A 17132-nucleotide genomic window follows, 5' to 3' on the forward strand; every position below is an offset into this window, starting at 1 on the left:
AAGCGTAGGCCCTCCGTGAGCGCGTCGATGTTGGGGTCACCCTCCGGGACCAGAGTCTGTTGCCTCAGCATCTTGTACGCCTTCTCAATCGTGTTCATCTTCTCCTTTGCTTCAGACTTCTCTGACGTCCTCCCAGCCTTCGTAGCTGAACTGGTAGGTCGGGCGCTAGACGCCCTGGTCGCCGGTGACGCGGTCGGTTTGACCGCCTTCGACGACGCGTTCCCCTTACCGGGGTTCGACATCGCAGCTCTAGAGCGAGTCGCGGTGTAAGAGAGTAACTATATAGTCTATGGAGTTCTGTTTCGAGCTCCAGTTCAGTTCCACACGTCCGTGTTCCCCTCCCCTATGAGGTTCGGACCGTGGGAATGTTGCCAGTGGTGAGCGTTAGAAGCAAAGAGGGGTCCCCTCATTGCCTGAGCCACCTCCAGAGACACTGACGCGCCCACCACGAGGTCGGCTTATTCTCCGCTACAGTCACTTCGTTCCTTCTTCAGTCCGCCTCAGCACTGCAGGACTCCACGACAATCAATAGCTACCTCTTAGCCGAGCTCATCGCCGTGCAGCGCGCTGCTGCAAACGGCGCATCCTTGGCGAACGTTGATCCTTCTCCTTATGGCCCAGGAGACCCGACAGGCGAGCCGACAGACGTTTGGGTCAACGCTCTATGGATCTCAAGCCTGACGATCGCGCTGTCGTCCGCGCTCTTTGCAGTTCTCGTCAAGCAGTGGCTCCAGCGCTACGAGTCCGTCATCTCGGGGTCCCAACGCGAGCGCGTGCTTGTGCGGCAGTATCGTTTCAATGGACTGCGGAAGTGGAAGGTGGCCACAATCATCGACGTCCTTCCCATCTTCCTGCATGTCGCGCTGTTCCTCTTCCTGGCGGGGCTCGCAGTCTTCTTTCACCCTCTAAACACCGATCTGTCGTACCTCGTCATCGCTGTCACGGGAGCAACACTCGTTATCTACACCTGCGTCAATTTCCTCCCTGTCATCTATCCCGATTGCGCGTTCAAGACCCCCATCAGTGACCGCTTGTCCCTCGTGTTACGCTACGCACGCAGCAGGTTCGAGCCTAGCGAGTTCGCGCGGGGCTGGCTCGTGCGTCTCAGGCTCGCACGTCTCAGGATCGGGCATCGGCTCAGGTGGTTAGCGCGCGCACATGCGCGCGATGCACACCTCGAGGAACAGCGATTGATGAACGAATTGAAGCAGCAGGACGAAAATGGTCCTTCATCAACAACAACAATGGAGGACGGCGAGCGGGAACAGGTGAAGGGTGCCACGGACCAGCTCGTCCACGACTCGCTCGTCTGGCTCTCCCGCCACTCAGGCAATCCATCTATCCCGGGCATCATCGCAGAGGCCGTAGCGGGAATGCCCAGCGGCCTCTTCTGTGCTACATTGAAGGGCACAGGGAGCCAGACTCGCCTCGTGTGCCTCCTCCCCGTCGCATATCCGGGCGTCTTCGATGCCAATTTCGAGGTCGACCTAGGTGCAGTCATGTCATGTGCTACGAAACCTGTGCACCGTGACGGCGTTGCACTGGCAGTGCGAGCGGCAGTGCCGATACTGGAGCTATTGCTGAATTTCGAGACGTTGGATCCGAGCAATCCGGGGGGCTTGGACTTGGCTACGCTGGTGGTATTTTGCAACAGTAGGAGCGACCCTCGCCTACCGCTCTCAATGTGGCTCTCCTTCGCCACGTCACTGGAGAAGGCCATTCGGCGGCATTCCTCTCTCACGTTCGAACAGCTAGCCGTACTCATGGGACTCGCCGGACCCACATTCCAAATCGCGGATCCGAAGGCTGATTCGCTGCACCTCTGGAGCATGCCAAGTTGCGTAACTCTCCGCGAAATTGCAGACGAGATACGCACCTTACTGTGTCCGGTCATTCTCGATGCACTGCGCGCCAAGGCGGGTCCCGCAGCGCTCGTACGCGCCAACATGGATATCCAAGATGTGAGGAGGCGGCTGAACGGCTATACCTGGCCGGCTGTTCTCAAAGCTTTCGGGTGCAATTTCCCTGCTTTTCAACTGGAATGTACAGACGGGTGCGTCGAAAGGTGTACTATACAACGGTGGCCCGCTAACGCAATTGCAGATATACCTACAAATACGAGCCATCCGGAGGGTGCTATCAATGGTAAAACGTGTCCGCGCAGTTTGTCTTAGACGGCTGAACGCTGACTTCGTTGCAGGGAAAGGAACCAATACTGGGTACAGGGCCAATCCAGTCCGGACCCCTCACTAGGGCTGTATGATGTGGAAGTTGCTCTTCGGGATATGCACCCGGTGACGGATTCGCCTGCGACGAGACGCACGGTGTTGTCCGGCCTCCTCAGACGTTTCGTTCGGAGAGTGGACGAGTACCAAAGCGAGAACACGACGGAGGATAAGGAGTCTCAGCAAGGCAGGTCGTCCCAGCCAGATGTATAGCAAGGATAAAGTCTGCGCATGTAAGTATATATTCACGCTCACTCTCGAGCCTGGGAAGTAATGCAATGCGGTATCTTAGACTTCGCTCAACGTTCGCCGACACTGCTCGGCGATAGTCTAGTTGAACGTGCATTCATCCCACCTCGGCACGCTTTCTCAGAACCACTGCTGTATCCGCCTGTTATTTAATATTATTTCCGATGCAAGTACAGCCAGAAAGGGAAGATACGGAGCGATGCGGTGGCGGAGGGACGAATCTCACGACGACGTGAGCATAGAGAAGTGCCGGTAGCTGAGTGCTAGATCACCCATCTCACGACACATCGCTCGTTTGTCATGATTTTACGTTGACCCTCGTTGAGCACCTTCGAACACCACCCTCGTCTGGCAAGAGTATGTACCCGTTGGCTTCTGCAACGTATGAGGTTTGACTTTGCATATGACATTACTTGACGGTCGCCATCAATTCGGATGGGAGTAGAGTCTACTACGACTGAACAGGGTTGAATAGTACGCCTGGAGTACTTCGCCGTGCGTTCCCCGGCCTGAACCTTGTGGCCACATCTCCCATCTAGGAACGGAACCGGGCGCACCCGTCGCAGCCGCACGAGTTGGGTGTCCCGTATACAAATTTAGATCCTCTGACAGTTTTTGATGCGCCGTAGGCCACGGACACGAGAAGTATGCAGGCCCGTGATAGCCAGCGTCCTCTCAATTGCGGGCAAGCATTTCCGAGCAGCAAAAGGAACCTCCGTCTCGTCAACTCAGATTTGAAGCACATGCAGAGAGCGCAGGGGACCCAAGACTGCTGAACCGGCAGCTCCATCACGCGTCACTTCATGCGGGCCAAGGCAACAGTCCGCGCTGCAAGTAGGACATCCACCGAGGACGGCGCCGCCGACGAACATCGCGACCGTGACGTAGCCAAAGAAAGCGGAGCTAGAAACGACCCTGACGAGCATGCAGACAACCCGTAGGAGACTACGAGAATGCGGTGTATGCAGCGGCGATGTTAATAGCATTCCTCGGAGTCCGCAAAACCTGGTTTGCCCGCGGTGTCAACAAGTTTGGCCAGCCGTCCTATTATAGTGTTCTATTCGGCTAAAGAATTTCCGGATCGAGTATGTCGTGACTTTCTGGCGTCTAGTTTTTATATTCGTATAAAGCCTGTATCGCCCTATCGACATGTACGAGCGAGACCAATATGAACCGCTGGTAGTAGGAGCGTGGAGATGAGATGGAAGATGTTCGTGTAGAGAATTTTTGGGATCTTATTCAGTGAACATCGTGCCTCGCAGCAGCACTTGCCAGGGCGTCTAAACGCCCGATCCCCGATCCTTCAGCCACAGGCGCGTCTATCCATTCGGCGACTCTTATCCTTGTCTTATCCTTCCACCACCCCTCGCTGTCTGAATCGACCTGAGCGGGGCCTTGCCATAGAGATCTCTGCATTTTGGCCCATGGCCCAATTGCGCGACTCTCCTCTCCTGCGCTCTCAGTGTCTGTCGCGCATGGCTCCCGCACAGTCTACCCTGAATTCCTTCCCGCTAGAACTCGCAGGCAAGCTTACGTATGTTGGCTGCATTCGTCTCCCGAGTCGGCGCACCGCCACCTACTGTACGTAGCTGCAATCATTAGCTGCGCTCCGCCAAGGGACTTCTGTGCGAAGACTACCAGTGGAGAATCTGGAGATCAGAGGCTTCATGCTCCCGTCTCTGCATTCATTCAGCCTCTCATAGTCGCGCTGCCTAATGTTCTACAGTAAATCTCATCTGCGAGCTGCTCCGGTGCGCCCTGGCGAAATGGGATCAGCGATTCTCTCCTTCGGCATCAGCACGTCCCATATTCGCGAGCATCGCCACGTCGGACATCCAATGGTCTGGGTTAGTCGACGTGATATTCGACCTCGCAGAGCCGTATTCTCTGCACTCTCTAATCATCCCATACATTGTGAAGCAGGAGCTACCACTCGGGCCAGGCTTGTACGTACTGTTCTGCTCTGCGTCACCTCGGTCCTAGGCTTTGTTTCTGCGGCTTGGCCGTTGCATATGAGTGAGTCCACACCCTCTCTCTCTCGTCGCGCCGCATTCGCTGATCACTCCCATCACAGGTGTATCCCGAAGTCGCTGAGCACGTCAACCTGCAGACCATGCGCCTGCGTTTCAACGTCTGAGGCGAATGATCACCTCTATGTTCTCCCAGCTACCTGCCCGCGTCCCACTCGTCCGGCTAATGATCTGCACAAGGAGAGCTTGAAAAGGCGTTTGCTACGGCTTGATTGCCTGGACGACCTCGTTCTGCATCATTACCTAGACACCGAAGACCTCGGCTTTTGTCCCAGACAGGGAACGTCGGGTGCAGACTGGTATTGTGAAGTGGTGTGATGTGCGATGGCGTCTGCCAACCACTGTCTCTCGTGGTGCTCTTGGCATAGAATCAGGTGCGTGTGCTCAGAGCGCCCGTTTTGCTTCCGGTATTGTCTTGCTGATAATACAATTGCAGGTGACGATCATCAGTGAAACAATCTAATGCTTGAGAACGAATTGCTGCCCACGAACACGGGTGCCTTGCTGTGTAAATTATAGCAGGTACGCGCATAGCGGCGCGCGTCAGGGTCAATCAAGGCCATATACCGCGTTCGTTCGACAACGTGTTACCACTCCGCTATCTTCACTGAACCCTCATTGTGATTTCGCCACTTTTGTCTCTGGGTCGCGGTCGCCGACTGATACTTGGTGCTACAAGCCACCAAAGTGCACATTGTATCGACGCCGACTGCGAAGATACTGGCGTGCTCCAGCGACACACGGCTAACATTCGCGTGGATTCCCAGTCCAACGTGAGGCCGAGCACCGGTGCCGAACTTCTCGGAGTGGACAGGATCTCAAGGCTCGCGGTAGTGAAAACGGTGAGCACAATGGAAATTGTCATCGGAACTGAAGTGTACGCACACAGTTCACGCTCGATTCATCCCAGTGGATTGACGACGGGCATTCTCCCCGCGCAAGACATTTAAACATTGCCGTCGCCGATCCCTCCACCGCGCATCTTGCCATTTAAGGGACACCAGCGGCATGCTTCCCGACTGGTTTGTATACAGCACTGTCAACCTGACCAGGATGTTGAGGTCGTTACCTAGTGAGCTCTTTATTAACGCCTGACCGAAGCCTTACTTGCACACATCGTGGCGCCTCAATCCCAATTCGAGGCGCACATTTCCCAATCCGTAATTGATCATCAATATTGAAGCGCCTGAAACCAGAAGCACGGTATGCTCGCGGAGGCGGGGTACGGCATTTGTTCGCAGCGCACAGCGAACATGGTGGGTGTTATAAATGCTGCAGTGGGCGAACGGTACGGAAGTGCACCCCTGCGACGTATCATTCATGGAGCAGAACAGTCCCGATAGCATACCAGGTATCGTAACCGTTGTCGCTCTTGGGTGTGAGTGTGCATGTCCACTGACGATTTCCATAGCAGCGCCACAACAGGACGGTACTACACCGGTGATTGTCAGCATAGAAGAGTAAGAGTAGTCATCGTGTGCCTCTGGGTCTTTGGTTGAAATATTATACAGGATTCGTCCCATCGGCGCATCGCACAGCACGGATGCTAGTGACGCTGGAGATGCGCCTGCTGATAGACCAGGTACAAGTTTCAACGGTATGTAGTATTGAGATCACTCACTGGCCCGACGCTGATTTTTCCCCGCCGATTTTAGCAGATCCTGCTGCGATGGAAGGACCAAACCTAGAATCCTACAGCCTTCAACCAGAGAGAGGACCAAGTCAGTTTTCATGCTGTCGCTACTTACACGCTGCATTCTGACTCTGTCTTTGAAAGATGCTGTCGCCTACGACTACGAGAAGAAGTACGAACCCGATCCGCCATTCCAAGGCGCAGGCCCGCGCGCACGTATCTGGCAGGTTTATGGCGATGAAGCCGATGAGTTTGACTCAGACATGATTGGCAGATGGAAGGATTCAATCAATGTCTTCCTGGTCTTTGTATGTTCCCTCACCACCTCAACCACCGCCAGCGACACTGACGCGCCCACCACTAGGTCGGCTTATTCTCCGGCACAGTCACTTCGTTCCTTCTTCATTCCGCCTCGGCTCTGCAGGACCCCACGACAATCAATAGCTACCTCTTAGCCGAGCTCATCGCCGTGCAGCGCGCTGCTGCAAACGGCGCATCCTTGGCGAACGTTGATCCTTCTCCTTATGGCCCAGGAGACCCGACAGGCAAGCCGACAGACGTTTGGGTCAACGCTCTATGGATCTCAAGCCTAACGATTGCGGTGTCGTCCGCGCTCTTTGCGGCCCTCGTCAAGCAGTGGCTCCAGCGCTACGAGTCCGTCATCTCGGGGTCCCAACGCGAGCGCGTGCTTGTGCGGCAGTACCGTTTCAATGGACTGCGGAAGTGGAAGGTGGCCACAATCATCGACGTCCTTCCGATCTTCCTGCAGGTCGCGGTGTTCCTCTTCCTGGCGGGGCTCGCAGTCTTCTATCACCCTCTAAACGCCGATCTGTCGTACCTGGTCATCGCTTTCGCGGGAGCAACACTCCTTATCTACACTTGCGTCAACTTCCTCCCTGTCATCTATCCCGACTGCGTGTTCAAGACCCCCATCAGTGAGCACTTGTCCATCGTGTTGCGCTACGCGCGCAGCAGGTTCGTGCCCAGCAGGTTCGCGCGTGGCTGGCTCGTGCGCCTCAGGCTCGCACGTCTCAGGCTCGGGCATCGGCTCAGGTGGTTAGCGCGCGCGCATGCCCGCGATACATACCTTGAGGAACGGCGATTGAAGAACGAGTTGGAGCAGCAGGACGAAAATGTTCCATCGTTCACAACGACAACGAAGGACGGCGAGCGGGAACAAGTGAAGGATGCCACGGATCAGCTCGTCCACGACTCGCTCGTCTGGCTCTCCCACTACTCAGGCAATCCATCCATCCCGGGCATCATCGCAGAGGCCGTAGCGGGAATGCCTAGCGGTCTCTTCTGTGCTACATTGAACGGCACAGGGAGCCAGACTCGCCTGGTGTTTCTCCTCCCCGTCGCATATCCGGGCGTCTTCGATGCCAATTTCGAGGTCGACCTAGGCGCAGTCATGTCACGTGCTATGAACCCTGTGCACCGTGACGGCGCTGCACTGGCAGCGTCAGTGCCGACACTGGAGGCATTGCTGAGACTTGAGATGTTGGATGCGAGCAACACGGTGGGCCTGGACTGGGCTATGCAGGTGATCTTGCGGAACACTAGGAGCGACCGTCGCCTGCCGCTCTCAATGTGGCTCTCCTTCGCAACATCACTGGCGAAGGCCGTTCAGCGGCATCCCTCTCTCACGTTCGATCATCTACGCGGGCTCATGGAAGTCGCCGGACCAACATTCCAAATCGCGGATCCGAAGGCTAATTCGCTGCACCTCTGGAGCATGCCAGGTTGCGTAACCTTCCGCGAGATTGCAGACGATATACGCACCTTGCTGTGTCCAACCATCCTCGATGCGCTGCGGGCCAAGGCGGGTCCCGCAGCCCTCGTACACGCTAACATGGATATGCAAGGCGTGCGGAGGCGGCTGAACGGCTATGCCTGGCCGGCTGTTTTCAAAGCGTTCGGATGCAATTACCCTGCTTTTCAACTGAAATGTACAGACGGGTGCGTCGAAACGTATACTATACAACGGTGGCCCGCTAACGGAATGACAGATATACCTACAAATACGAGCCATCCAGAGCGTGCTATCAATGGTAAAATGTGTCCGCGCAGTATTTCTTAAACGTTTGAACGCTGACTTCTTTGCAGGTCAAGGAACCGATACTGGGTACAGGGCCAATCCAGTCCGGACCCCTCACTAGGGCTGTATGATGTGGAAGTTGCTCTTCGGGATATGCACCCGGTGACGGATTCGCCTGCGACGAGACGCACGGTGTTGTCCGGCCTCCTCAGACGTTTCGTTCGGAGAGTGGACGAGTACCAAAGCGAGAACACGACGGAGGATAAGGAGTCTCAGCAAGGCAGGTCGTACCAGCCAGATGTATGGCAAGGATAAAGTCCGCGCATGTATGTATATATTCACACTCACTCTCGAGCCTTGGACATGGTGCTGAAAATCGTTCGATACATCAGTGCGATATCTTAGACTTCGCTCAACTTTTGCCGACACTCCACAGTGATAGTACGGTTGAACTTCGTGCATTCATCCCACCTCGCCCCGCTTTCTCAGAACCACCGCTGTATCCGCCTGTTATTTAATATTATTTCTGATCCAAGCGCAGCCAGAAAGGGAAGAAGATATGGAGCAATGCGGCGCCGGCGGAGGGACGAATCCCACAACGACGTGGATACAGAGAAGGTGGAATGTCAACGCGGAACCGAGCCACTGACGTGCATGTACGCAAACAGCATGTCGCGGCAACGCTCGCACATTGTCTCAACAAAGCGTCTCCTCAGGTCACTGCCCACGTTTGATTTGGCCACCGCAGTGGCGTGGCAGGTTCTATCGCCACACGCTTTGGCCACTCATGTTCGTCCAAATACGGTATTCTGAGTGCGTATATAACCCTCTCTTTTCCGCCGACAGATCACCCGTCTGCCTACGAACAACCTCTACCATGCATTCTCCGTTCCTCGCTCCCTCGCTCATCAACTACGTCACTACGCTACCAGTGGCAAATGCCATGAACAGACTTGGCCTCTCATCGCTACCATTCCTCCTAACCATCCATACGAGTGCGAGCGATCGCACTGGCAAGAGTTCGTCGCCCCTTCGTCACAGAAGCCGTTCGAGAAGAACCGCGCCAAAGCAGCAGACATATCGGAGACATCCACGGTATGCACTCAGTGTGCTCCCCGCTCCCCGCTCACGACACAACGCTCACGGCTGCTGGAAGACGCTGGTATCGGTCGTCTCTACCGCAAAGCAGGATCCCACCGTTCTAACCGGTGCTTCGGTGCTTCACCGGGCCAGCGACGAGTGACAGTGAGGTGCGCCTCTAACGTGATGTAGTCGAGCGAGTTGCTCATCCGGTTGTCTAAGGCGCTCCCGACAGCGGTCATAGGAATGTCCACTGCACGAAGACGAGCGCACTCTCGGCAAAGGCAACGAGGTCGTCTCAGGTTGACCACCCCTTTGCCAGCGGCCGAACCGTCCATTGGCTTCGGACATATCCCGCATTGACAAGGAGAACAGAGTTGCGTGAGCCACTACTAGTCGATCCTCCTCGCAGTATGCTGAGTTGGCGGCGAAGTATTGGATGGCCCGGCTACTAATGGTAAGCCGACATATTTTATGTGTTGTCCCATCTCATCGACTCACCATGCCCGTCGTCGACGTGCGTATAGGTCGAAGGTTTTCCTCAAACCCACGCAGAGCTTGTGGCCCATGCTTCCATGCGTACCAATGAATATGGCCGTCCAATTTGTAGGGTCTTGGCGGGAGAGTCCTCTCGCGAGACCGTGCGGATTGCACTACCATGTTCAGCTGGGATTGCTCCATCGAAGCGAAGCACGTCTCCGATTCGTCGTCGAGATTTTATTACTGGTCTACCACATTTACAGTATAGAACTCGCCTCAATTACCACGGTCCACCGGCAGTCGGTAGAACGAGACCGTCGCCCATCCACGTCAGGCCGACCCGCCCCGGCACACTCGAGTCAATCGGTATACGATCATAGACGATCCGAACAACAGCTAATACTTAACCAAGTGCACCTGTCCGGCGGGGAAATTCGGAGCTTAGCACCACGAGGACAGGATCATAGACACAAAAATGCACCTGGGGATCATGAGCATCATCCAGCCCAGCTTCGGACGAACGTGGTACTGCTGTAGCTACTACGCCGCTTGATCTATATCTAAACCAGGAATGACCATCGCTTTGACGCATGACACATTTACCCCCGTTTTTGGAGAAGGCCACCGTTGCCGCGTGCCTTGCCTGCGTGGCCTATTGTGAATCCCGTCCCATAAATACGCTCCGTCTTCGCCTTCTCCCTTCACAGCAAACCCCACACCCCCAGATATCTTCATTCCGCCGCATCCACCATGCAATCGTTGGTTGACGGCTCACCGTGCTCAAAGCGCGTCTCCGCGCGCACGTCACCATTCCTCCTAACCACTCTGCGGACTCGCTCCGCGCCCACCACACGGGGGACAGCCTCTGGCTCAGAGCCTACAGGAGTTTTCGATGATGCAGCGAAGCGGCGGTGGCGCTAGTCTCGTACGTGACCGTCTCGTAGCGCTGGTTACATGATGGAAGTGAGTTTCTCACTGAGTGTCTTGCTGGGCTGCAGATATGTCGCCGAAGACGGTGGGGTTGTTGCGAACCGGACGAGCGGAGGGTGAATGATCAAGCGAGGAAGGCGGTGGAACACAGCCGACTAATGGAACGCGCACGGATGGGCGAAGTTGGCGAATGAGAAGGTCAACCTGATTACGAGTGAGCACACGTTCCCTACACTCACCCCCCATCACGTAGCTGAGCGTGTCTACCCTTTAGGACGGCGAAGGGACGCCGGCATGAAAACACGTTGTAGCGAGCAGAACGCGAAGAGGTTGTGCATAACACGCACCAGTAAGGACGAACACAGAGCCAATGTCCACTGAGAGGATTGGACGGTGTGGACATGCCGCCGAGTGGGTGTTGGTGGCGAGAGTGATGACACCCGAAGAGAGCACAAATCCCAAAAATCCCTCCGTACACCACTCCTCCACGTCGACTTCCGGTTAGCAGAACGGTGGCCCTCCCGACTTGCATGGTCCCTCAGGGAGAGTTCTCCCGCAACGGGCATGCGGGTCGCGAGGTGCATTCTTTGTGATTGTTCGAGCAGACGCAACTACAAGCTCGGCGGCAGACATAGAAATTTTAGATGCACAGACGGCAAGTGATAGTGGCTGGAAATGGAGGCAGGGGTATGGGCTGGTATGGGGCAAGCTGCGTCGCGGCGGAGGGAAGGGACGACGCGTGGCCGAGTCACGACGCGTCTGTGGCTGAGAGATTGCGACCCGATCTGTGTGGCGCCCAGTACTTGTTCAGCGCTCAGCGCCGGCGGGTGTCCTCTCGACAACGACTTGGACGATGGCAAGCCCGCTAGGATGCCTCTACCTCCCACCTGTATGCGCTCTCTTTACTGAGTCTGGGTATCTAATGAAAGGGCGAGTACTAGTCCTGAATCCGGAGTTTGTTCCGCTGAGTGCTCACAACCTGCCACTGCCACCGTGACTGCAGCCTTCAAGGGCCCACATCCCGTCGCTCCGCCCTCGAGCTCCTCAGTCAAGCCGACTCCCTCTGCTGTCACGTCCTCCTGCATGCTGCACGCTAGTTGTCTCTGAGAGCAGCATGACACGGTGAAGTTGTCCGACTTGGGAATGCGCCTGCGCGACGGCACGGAGGGAGGGTTGGGCCAGGAGGGACGGTGAGTCGCCTAGAACGACCTGGAATGTGTATGGTGCGTCAATACGTCGCAGAATAACAAGACATTTGGACTGACTGGTACTAGATGCCGCGCTCGCGGCAGTCCCGACAGACCTCTCTGTCCCATGCACTCCCCTCGAACCAGCTCCTCGAAAAGAGGTTCTGCGTCATCTACACACGGCGCCCGCTCCCCTGCTCGAGCCTCTCAAGGATGCGCACGCCGTACGTCCTACTCAACCTGACTATGCTCACAATGTCTGCGTCCTGACGCCAGCATCAAGAGCCGCCTGAAGGTCGGTCGCGTAGTGATCTTGGAAGGTTCTCCGAATGCTGATCTCGATCGCCACCGCTCGGAGGCTAGCGGCTGGGGCGCAGACACGTCGATGGATGGTAAGTTACTTAGGCTGCAAATGATCCGCGCTCAGTCTGGCGCTCGGGGCTCGCATCTGGATCTTAGCTACGACGTGCGACCAGACAAGCCAGAATGGGACGGCAGTTATCGTCGGAGAGGTTGAAGGATGCCGTAGAGGACCTCGAGTGGCGGGGGAGAGGTACGGAAGGTGGCTCGAGCTCAGCACCGCGAAGGGCAGACATAACGAGGGTCCTGCGCACGGTCAGACATCTCGAGGCACTACCGACATCGACTACCAAGATATTAAGAGAGTGTCGCCCTGTCTCGCGGAACCTTCTCGGGGACTGTTCGCACTCGCAAAAGGCGTCGAACATGCTGCGAAGGCGCTACAAACATCCTGAAACGCGCGATGTTATCAAGATGTTCGCAGGATGTCCAGAGTTCAAACGTGCATAGAAGAGGTTCTCAGGGGATGTCGCTCTTAGACATCCTGCCAACATCCCGCTAGACCATCTTGGTGGCGGCCCATGCCGGCGTCGCGAAGAAACAAGCGCTATATATGTCGAGAGGTCCACTTTGAAATATGAGTGAAATATGTGTGTAGCACCCACAGTCCCTTCCCAACGTCGCGGCGCACTCTCGGCCCCGACAGCCTTGCCGACAGTATCTGACGGCGTCGCAATATCCCTCGCAAGGGTCACATCGCGCAGTCTTCCGGATCCTGTCGTACCGATTCGCCACCGGCTCCACTTAGTCTATGAATTCCACTGCGACGCGGTCACCCAAGGACCATGACATTGGCATGTGTAACGCGTCATGCAAGTCTGCAGAAGGACCGCGGAAAGCGCTTCACGTTGAACGAGCCGCAATCGCAACGATGCGAAGAACAACGATGCTTGTGGCTGGCGCGCTACAGCTGGGGGCGGGGACAGGCTTCAATTGATGCGACGCGACGTACGCGCTTGGGGCCTGTTGGAGGATGTCATGTAGGACCACCCATGGCCATGATAGGATATGGGCAAGACATATTTGCATCCGTCGGACAAAGTGTCACCGGTTCGTAATCATCACCGAGGCCTCGTTTTACTTCTTGCCACTTTATCTCCGGGATGATGTTGGCGCCTGGCACTTCATCGCGTCGAGCTATGAGCCATGGCCAACACTCGCGTGGATCCGGAGTCCCCGTCGGAGCTGAGCGCTGAGCGCTGAGCACCGGCACTGAGCCCCGAGTACTTAGTAGAGGACCTCGAGGTCTGCGGTAGTGAGAACGGTGGGCACAACTTGGGCACAACCGGAATTGTCCAAACTGACATCCAGTGCATTCTCGTCGGTCTATATTGACCCTGGACATGCTTTTCAAGTGCGAAACAGACGGACGTTATCCAGTAAAGTCTTCATTAACGCCACAGAAGCCTTCCGATTCGACGTGCGGGCCATTTCCCAAATCGAAACTGACAGCCTATATTGATGCGAGCATAAACAGCGTAATCTGCTCACGGAAGCTGAGGCATTGTGGTGCGTGCTATATATGCTGCTCTGGGCCAAACGGTACGGAGCTGCTCCCCTGTCTCCCCTGCGACGCACCATTCATCGCGTAGAACAATCCAGGTATCGTTACCTTTGTGGCTCTTGGGTCTACGGCAATGCTACAACCAAGGGATACTACATCGGCGACTAACGCCGTCGAGCCGTAAGAACAGTCATCATATTCCCCGATTCCTTGGCTGAAACACTATACAGGGATGGTGCCCGTCCCACCAGCAGATCGAACGACATGGGTGCTCGCGGCGCGGGCCAAGGCAGAGGTTCCGGCGGTGTGTAGCATTGCAACTGTTAAGATCACTTTATACTGACCCTTCGCTGATAGTTCTCCGCCGATTGTCCAAAGGTCGAGGGGTAGCCCGTCCTACTTCAGCAAAGACATTGGGCTGTCTTGAAAAGCGCCAGGCTGCAACTACCAACACACTAGGTCAGTGTTCATGCTCTCGCTACGCATTGCATATTCCACGTTTCTGACACTCACTCCAACAGGTGCTCGAGTCCGCGAGTACCAGGCGAATCACCCAATCGATTTGCAGGCATTCAAGAACGCAGGCCCGCAGGACCAACTCTGGGAGGTGTACAACGAAGAGGCCGAGGTGTTTGACTTGGACATGGTTCAGGGCTGGAAAGATACGATGGATGTCTTCCTGGTCTTCGTATGTTCACTCAATGACCGTGCCACCGCCAGACACTGACGCGCCCTCGACTAGGCCGGCTTATTCTCTGCCACAGTTACTGCATTCCTTCTCCAGTCCGCCTCGTCGTTGAGTGATCCCACAAAGATCAACAACTATCTCTTGGCCGAGCTCATTGCCGTGCAGCGCGCCGCCGCAAACGGCACGTCGATGGACAGTGTTGATCCCTCTCCTTATGCCCCAGGCGATACGACAGGCGAGCCAGTCGACGTCTGGGTGAACGCTCTGTGGATCCTGGTCCTGATGGCCGCGCTCATGACTGCACTCCTCGCGTTCCTCGTCAAGCAGTGGCTCCAACACTACCTCTCCGTCGTCCAGGGAACCCAACGCGACCGCGCACTTGTGCGGCAGTACCGTTTCACTGCACTGCATACGTGGAAAGTGTCCCTAATCATCGACGTCCTTCCGATCTTCCTGCATGTCGCGTTGTTCCTCTTCCTGTTGGGGCTCGCAGTCTTCTTTCACCGTCTACATACCCATCTGTCGTACCTGATCATCATTGGCACGGGAATAGCGGTCGTCGTCTACTTCTGCTTAAACTTCCTTCCTCTCATCTATCCCGATTGCACATTCAAGATCCCGTTCTGGCCCGCTGTGTATGCCGAAGTGCGTGGCTGGCTGGCTCCACTCAAAGAAAAAAATACAAGGAAGACCGAGCAGCAGCAACTTGAAGTGAATGCTGCCAACAACAAAAGAGGGTTGGTCTCTGACGCGCAGGAATGGCTCTCCGAGATCTCAGGGTATCAACCCACCCAGGGCGCGGAGGCCGCTGCCGTGTAACATGACGGGATACGGGCTGTAGGATGGGTAGTAGTCTGCCGAACGTATCGTCGTGTTGAGCGAGAGCAGGGTTGCATCCTCAAGGTAATGCGTAGTCTGTCAAGAGAATAGATAAGATGATACGGAAATACTAGTCCATGTAATTGACCAGTGTGACTAAGGGCGACTCTTGCGGGGAGCAACTTTGAAAGCGTGCCTCAACGTGCGTTCGACGAGCTTCTTGAATAGCTCGATGGTACTGCGTACGCGCAGTCGCACGCAGCGCACAGACGTTGTTCTCGAAACGTCACCTCGATCCTCATACCGTCTCTCTTTCCGTGTAACGAAGATGGCTGAAGCGCTTCGCGCTGTCTCTCGTAAGTAAGCTTCAGTTCCAAAAGCCTTTCTGATAATATGCGATATTCTGGCATGTAATATCGCAGAATGAGACGAGTTAGACATTGCAGGCTCATTTGTACACATCCTGGTGTATGCACAACACAGCCATGATATCCGCTGCTTGTTCCCCATATCTCACAATGCGTTGACACAATGGTTGATTTTCGACAGTGTATGTACATTGTCCTTCATGATGCTATCTACACTACCCCAATGACGCACGCATGACTAGGATTTGGTTAATGATGAGGCCCTTCTTCGGCCAGTGGTTCTCGAGGTCTGCCGCACTCCGCTGAGCCTCAGGCTGACCGGCTAGGTTGTATATTGTCTACGTATTCTGCGTCACATATTGGTCGACCCGAAGTCGCTCATCAGTCTCGTGGCGCCTTGCCACTTCTCAAGAGACGACGTAGAAGGCATATCATCGCAGTCAGTGATGACGTGCTTTGCGATGCCAGAGCCAGTGTCGCAGGAGAGGTCATTGAAGACGCGAGTCGTGAGATTGGAGCGTTGGCCCAGATCTGTAGCGTGGTGAGACTTCCAGAGAGGCTTAGGCAACGGAGACGCGAGAGCAGAGGGAGCACGAGTGGTGACGCCGGCCAGAGCGGCGAGACAGGCAGCCTGCAAGTAGGAGACGGCTGACGGAAGACAGTGCGGATGTCAGGGCGCAGCGACCTTGATGGGTTTTGAGCTTGAAAACCAGAGCGTGCCACTGGCGCGGCTGAGACTCAAAAGGGCCTCGGGTAGCGAGGGGGAGCTCGAGAGGGCGGGACACCAAGAACATGTTACTCAGCCCGCACCGATCTTGACGAGGTTCCGGCACAGCCGCGTATGGTCCGCATACGTGCTAATAGCCTGCGGCCAATAAGATGCACAATCTAGGGGGGAAATAGAGCCGCTGTGCCCTCCTTCAGAGGAGTGAATGGGGTGGACATGCCGCCGAGTGGGTGTCGGTGGCGGGATGATGGCACCCGAAGAGAGCACAGACCCCGGGATCTTTGCCATACACCAATCCGCCACGCCGTTTTCATACCCGCTTGAGAAAGTGGTCTCCTGACTTGCATGGTCCCTCAGGGTGAGTTCTTCTGCGACGGGCATGCGGGTCGCGAGGTGTATCTTTGCGATTGTTCGAGCAGGCGCAGCGTACGAGCTCGGCGGCAGATGTGACACTTTGAGATGCACAGACGGCGTGTGGTAGTGGCTGAAAATGGAGGCAAGGGTATGGACTGGGGGTAACTTCAAATGGGGTACTGAGCTGCGTCGCGGCGGAGGGAAGGGGCGATCGCGACGCGTGGACGACGCGTCTGTGGCTGAGAGATCGTGACCCGATCTGTGTGGCGCCCAGTGTCCAGCATGTCCTCTCTACTAGTACAACGACTTGGACGATGGCAAGCCCACTATGAACCCTTTACCTCACCTGTATGCGCTCTCTTTGGCTATTTTGAACGAATTCCCCACGAGTCTCGGCAGCGTGCCCCTGGTCCGAGTCCGGCTTCAGCCTGGGTAGCAACTTGAAGTGGAAGGGCGAGGC

At 55.9% G+C, this 17132-nt stretch overlaps 5 protein-coding genes across 5 annotated transcripts; all 5 read left to right on the forward strand.

Moving 5' to 3' along the window:
- Window positions 1-365: 365 nt before the first annotated feature.
- C8Q71DRAFT_851345 (uncharacterized protein) lies at window positions 366-2937 on the forward strand (the record flags this gene model as incomplete). Its single annotated transcript, XM_047926761.1, has 5 exons — window positions 366-377; window positions 495-2053; window positions 2104-2145; window positions 2201-2458; window positions 2518-2937. The coding sequence occupies 4 exons, from the start codon at window positions 366-368 to the stop codon at window positions 2436-2438; spliced, it is 1851 nt and encodes a 616-aa protein (XP_047773680.1). The 3' UTR covers window positions 2439-2458; window positions 2518-2937.
- Window positions 2938-3821: 884 nt separating this feature from the next.
- On the forward strand, window positions 3822-5498 carry C8Q71DRAFT_851346 (uncharacterized protein; the record flags this gene model as incomplete). Its single annotated transcript, XM_047926762.1, has 7 exons — window positions 3822-4055; window positions 4201-4321; window positions 4398-4420; window positions 4458-4490; window positions 4780-4878; window positions 5222-5346; window positions 5394-5498. Exons 1-7 carry the CDS (start codon window positions 3899-3901, stop codon window positions 5496-5498), a joined length of 663 nt encoding a protein of 220 aa, XP_047773681.1. The 5' UTR covers window positions 3822-3898.
- Window positions 5499-6235: 737 nt separating this feature from the next.
- C8Q71DRAFT_842903 (uncharacterized protein) lies at window positions 6236-8730 on the forward strand (the record flags this gene model as incomplete). Its single annotated transcript, XM_047926558.1, has 5 exons — window positions 6236-6445; window positions 6502-8096; window positions 8147-8188; window positions 8244-8501; window positions 8568-8730. 4 exons carry the CDS (start codon window positions 6236-6238, stop codon window positions 8488-8490), a joined length of 2094 nt encoding a protein of 697 aa, XP_047773682.1. The 3' UTR covers window positions 8491-8501; window positions 8568-8730.
- Window positions 8731-11340: 2610 nt separating this feature from the next.
- Window positions 11341-12607, forward strand: C8Q71DRAFT_727594 (uncharacterized protein; the record flags this gene model as incomplete). Its single annotated transcript, XM_047921871.1, has 6 exons — window positions 11341-11554; window positions 11669-11738; window positions 11794-11855; window positions 11940-12076; window positions 12136-12244; window positions 12312-12607. The coding sequence occupies 6 exons, from the start codon at window positions 11341-11343 to the stop codon at window positions 12605-12607; spliced, it is 888 nt and encodes a 295-aa protein (XP_047773683.1).
- A 1242-nt stretch (window positions 12608-13849) lies between these two features.
- On the forward strand, window positions 13850-15223 carry C8Q71DRAFT_727595 (uncharacterized protein; the record flags this gene model as incomplete). The annotated part of the gene is made up of 5 exons (XM_047921872.1): window positions 13850-13896; window positions 13947-14020; window positions 14074-14175; window positions 14238-14404; window positions 14459-15223. 5 exons carry the CDS (start codon window positions 13850-13852, stop codon window positions 15221-15223), a joined length of 1155 nt encoding a protein of 384 aa, XP_047773684.1.
- Between the last annotated feature and the right edge of the window lie 1909 nt (window positions 15224-17132).

Source organism: Rhodofomes roseus (genome assembly GCF_022264815.1).
Source record: "Rhodofomes roseus strain CIRM-BRFM 1785 chromosome Unknown C8Q71scaffold_32, whole genome shotgun sequence".
NCBI lineage: Eukaryota > Fungi > Basidiomycota > Agaricomycetes > Polyporales > Fomitopsidaceae > Rhodofomes > Rhodofomes roseus.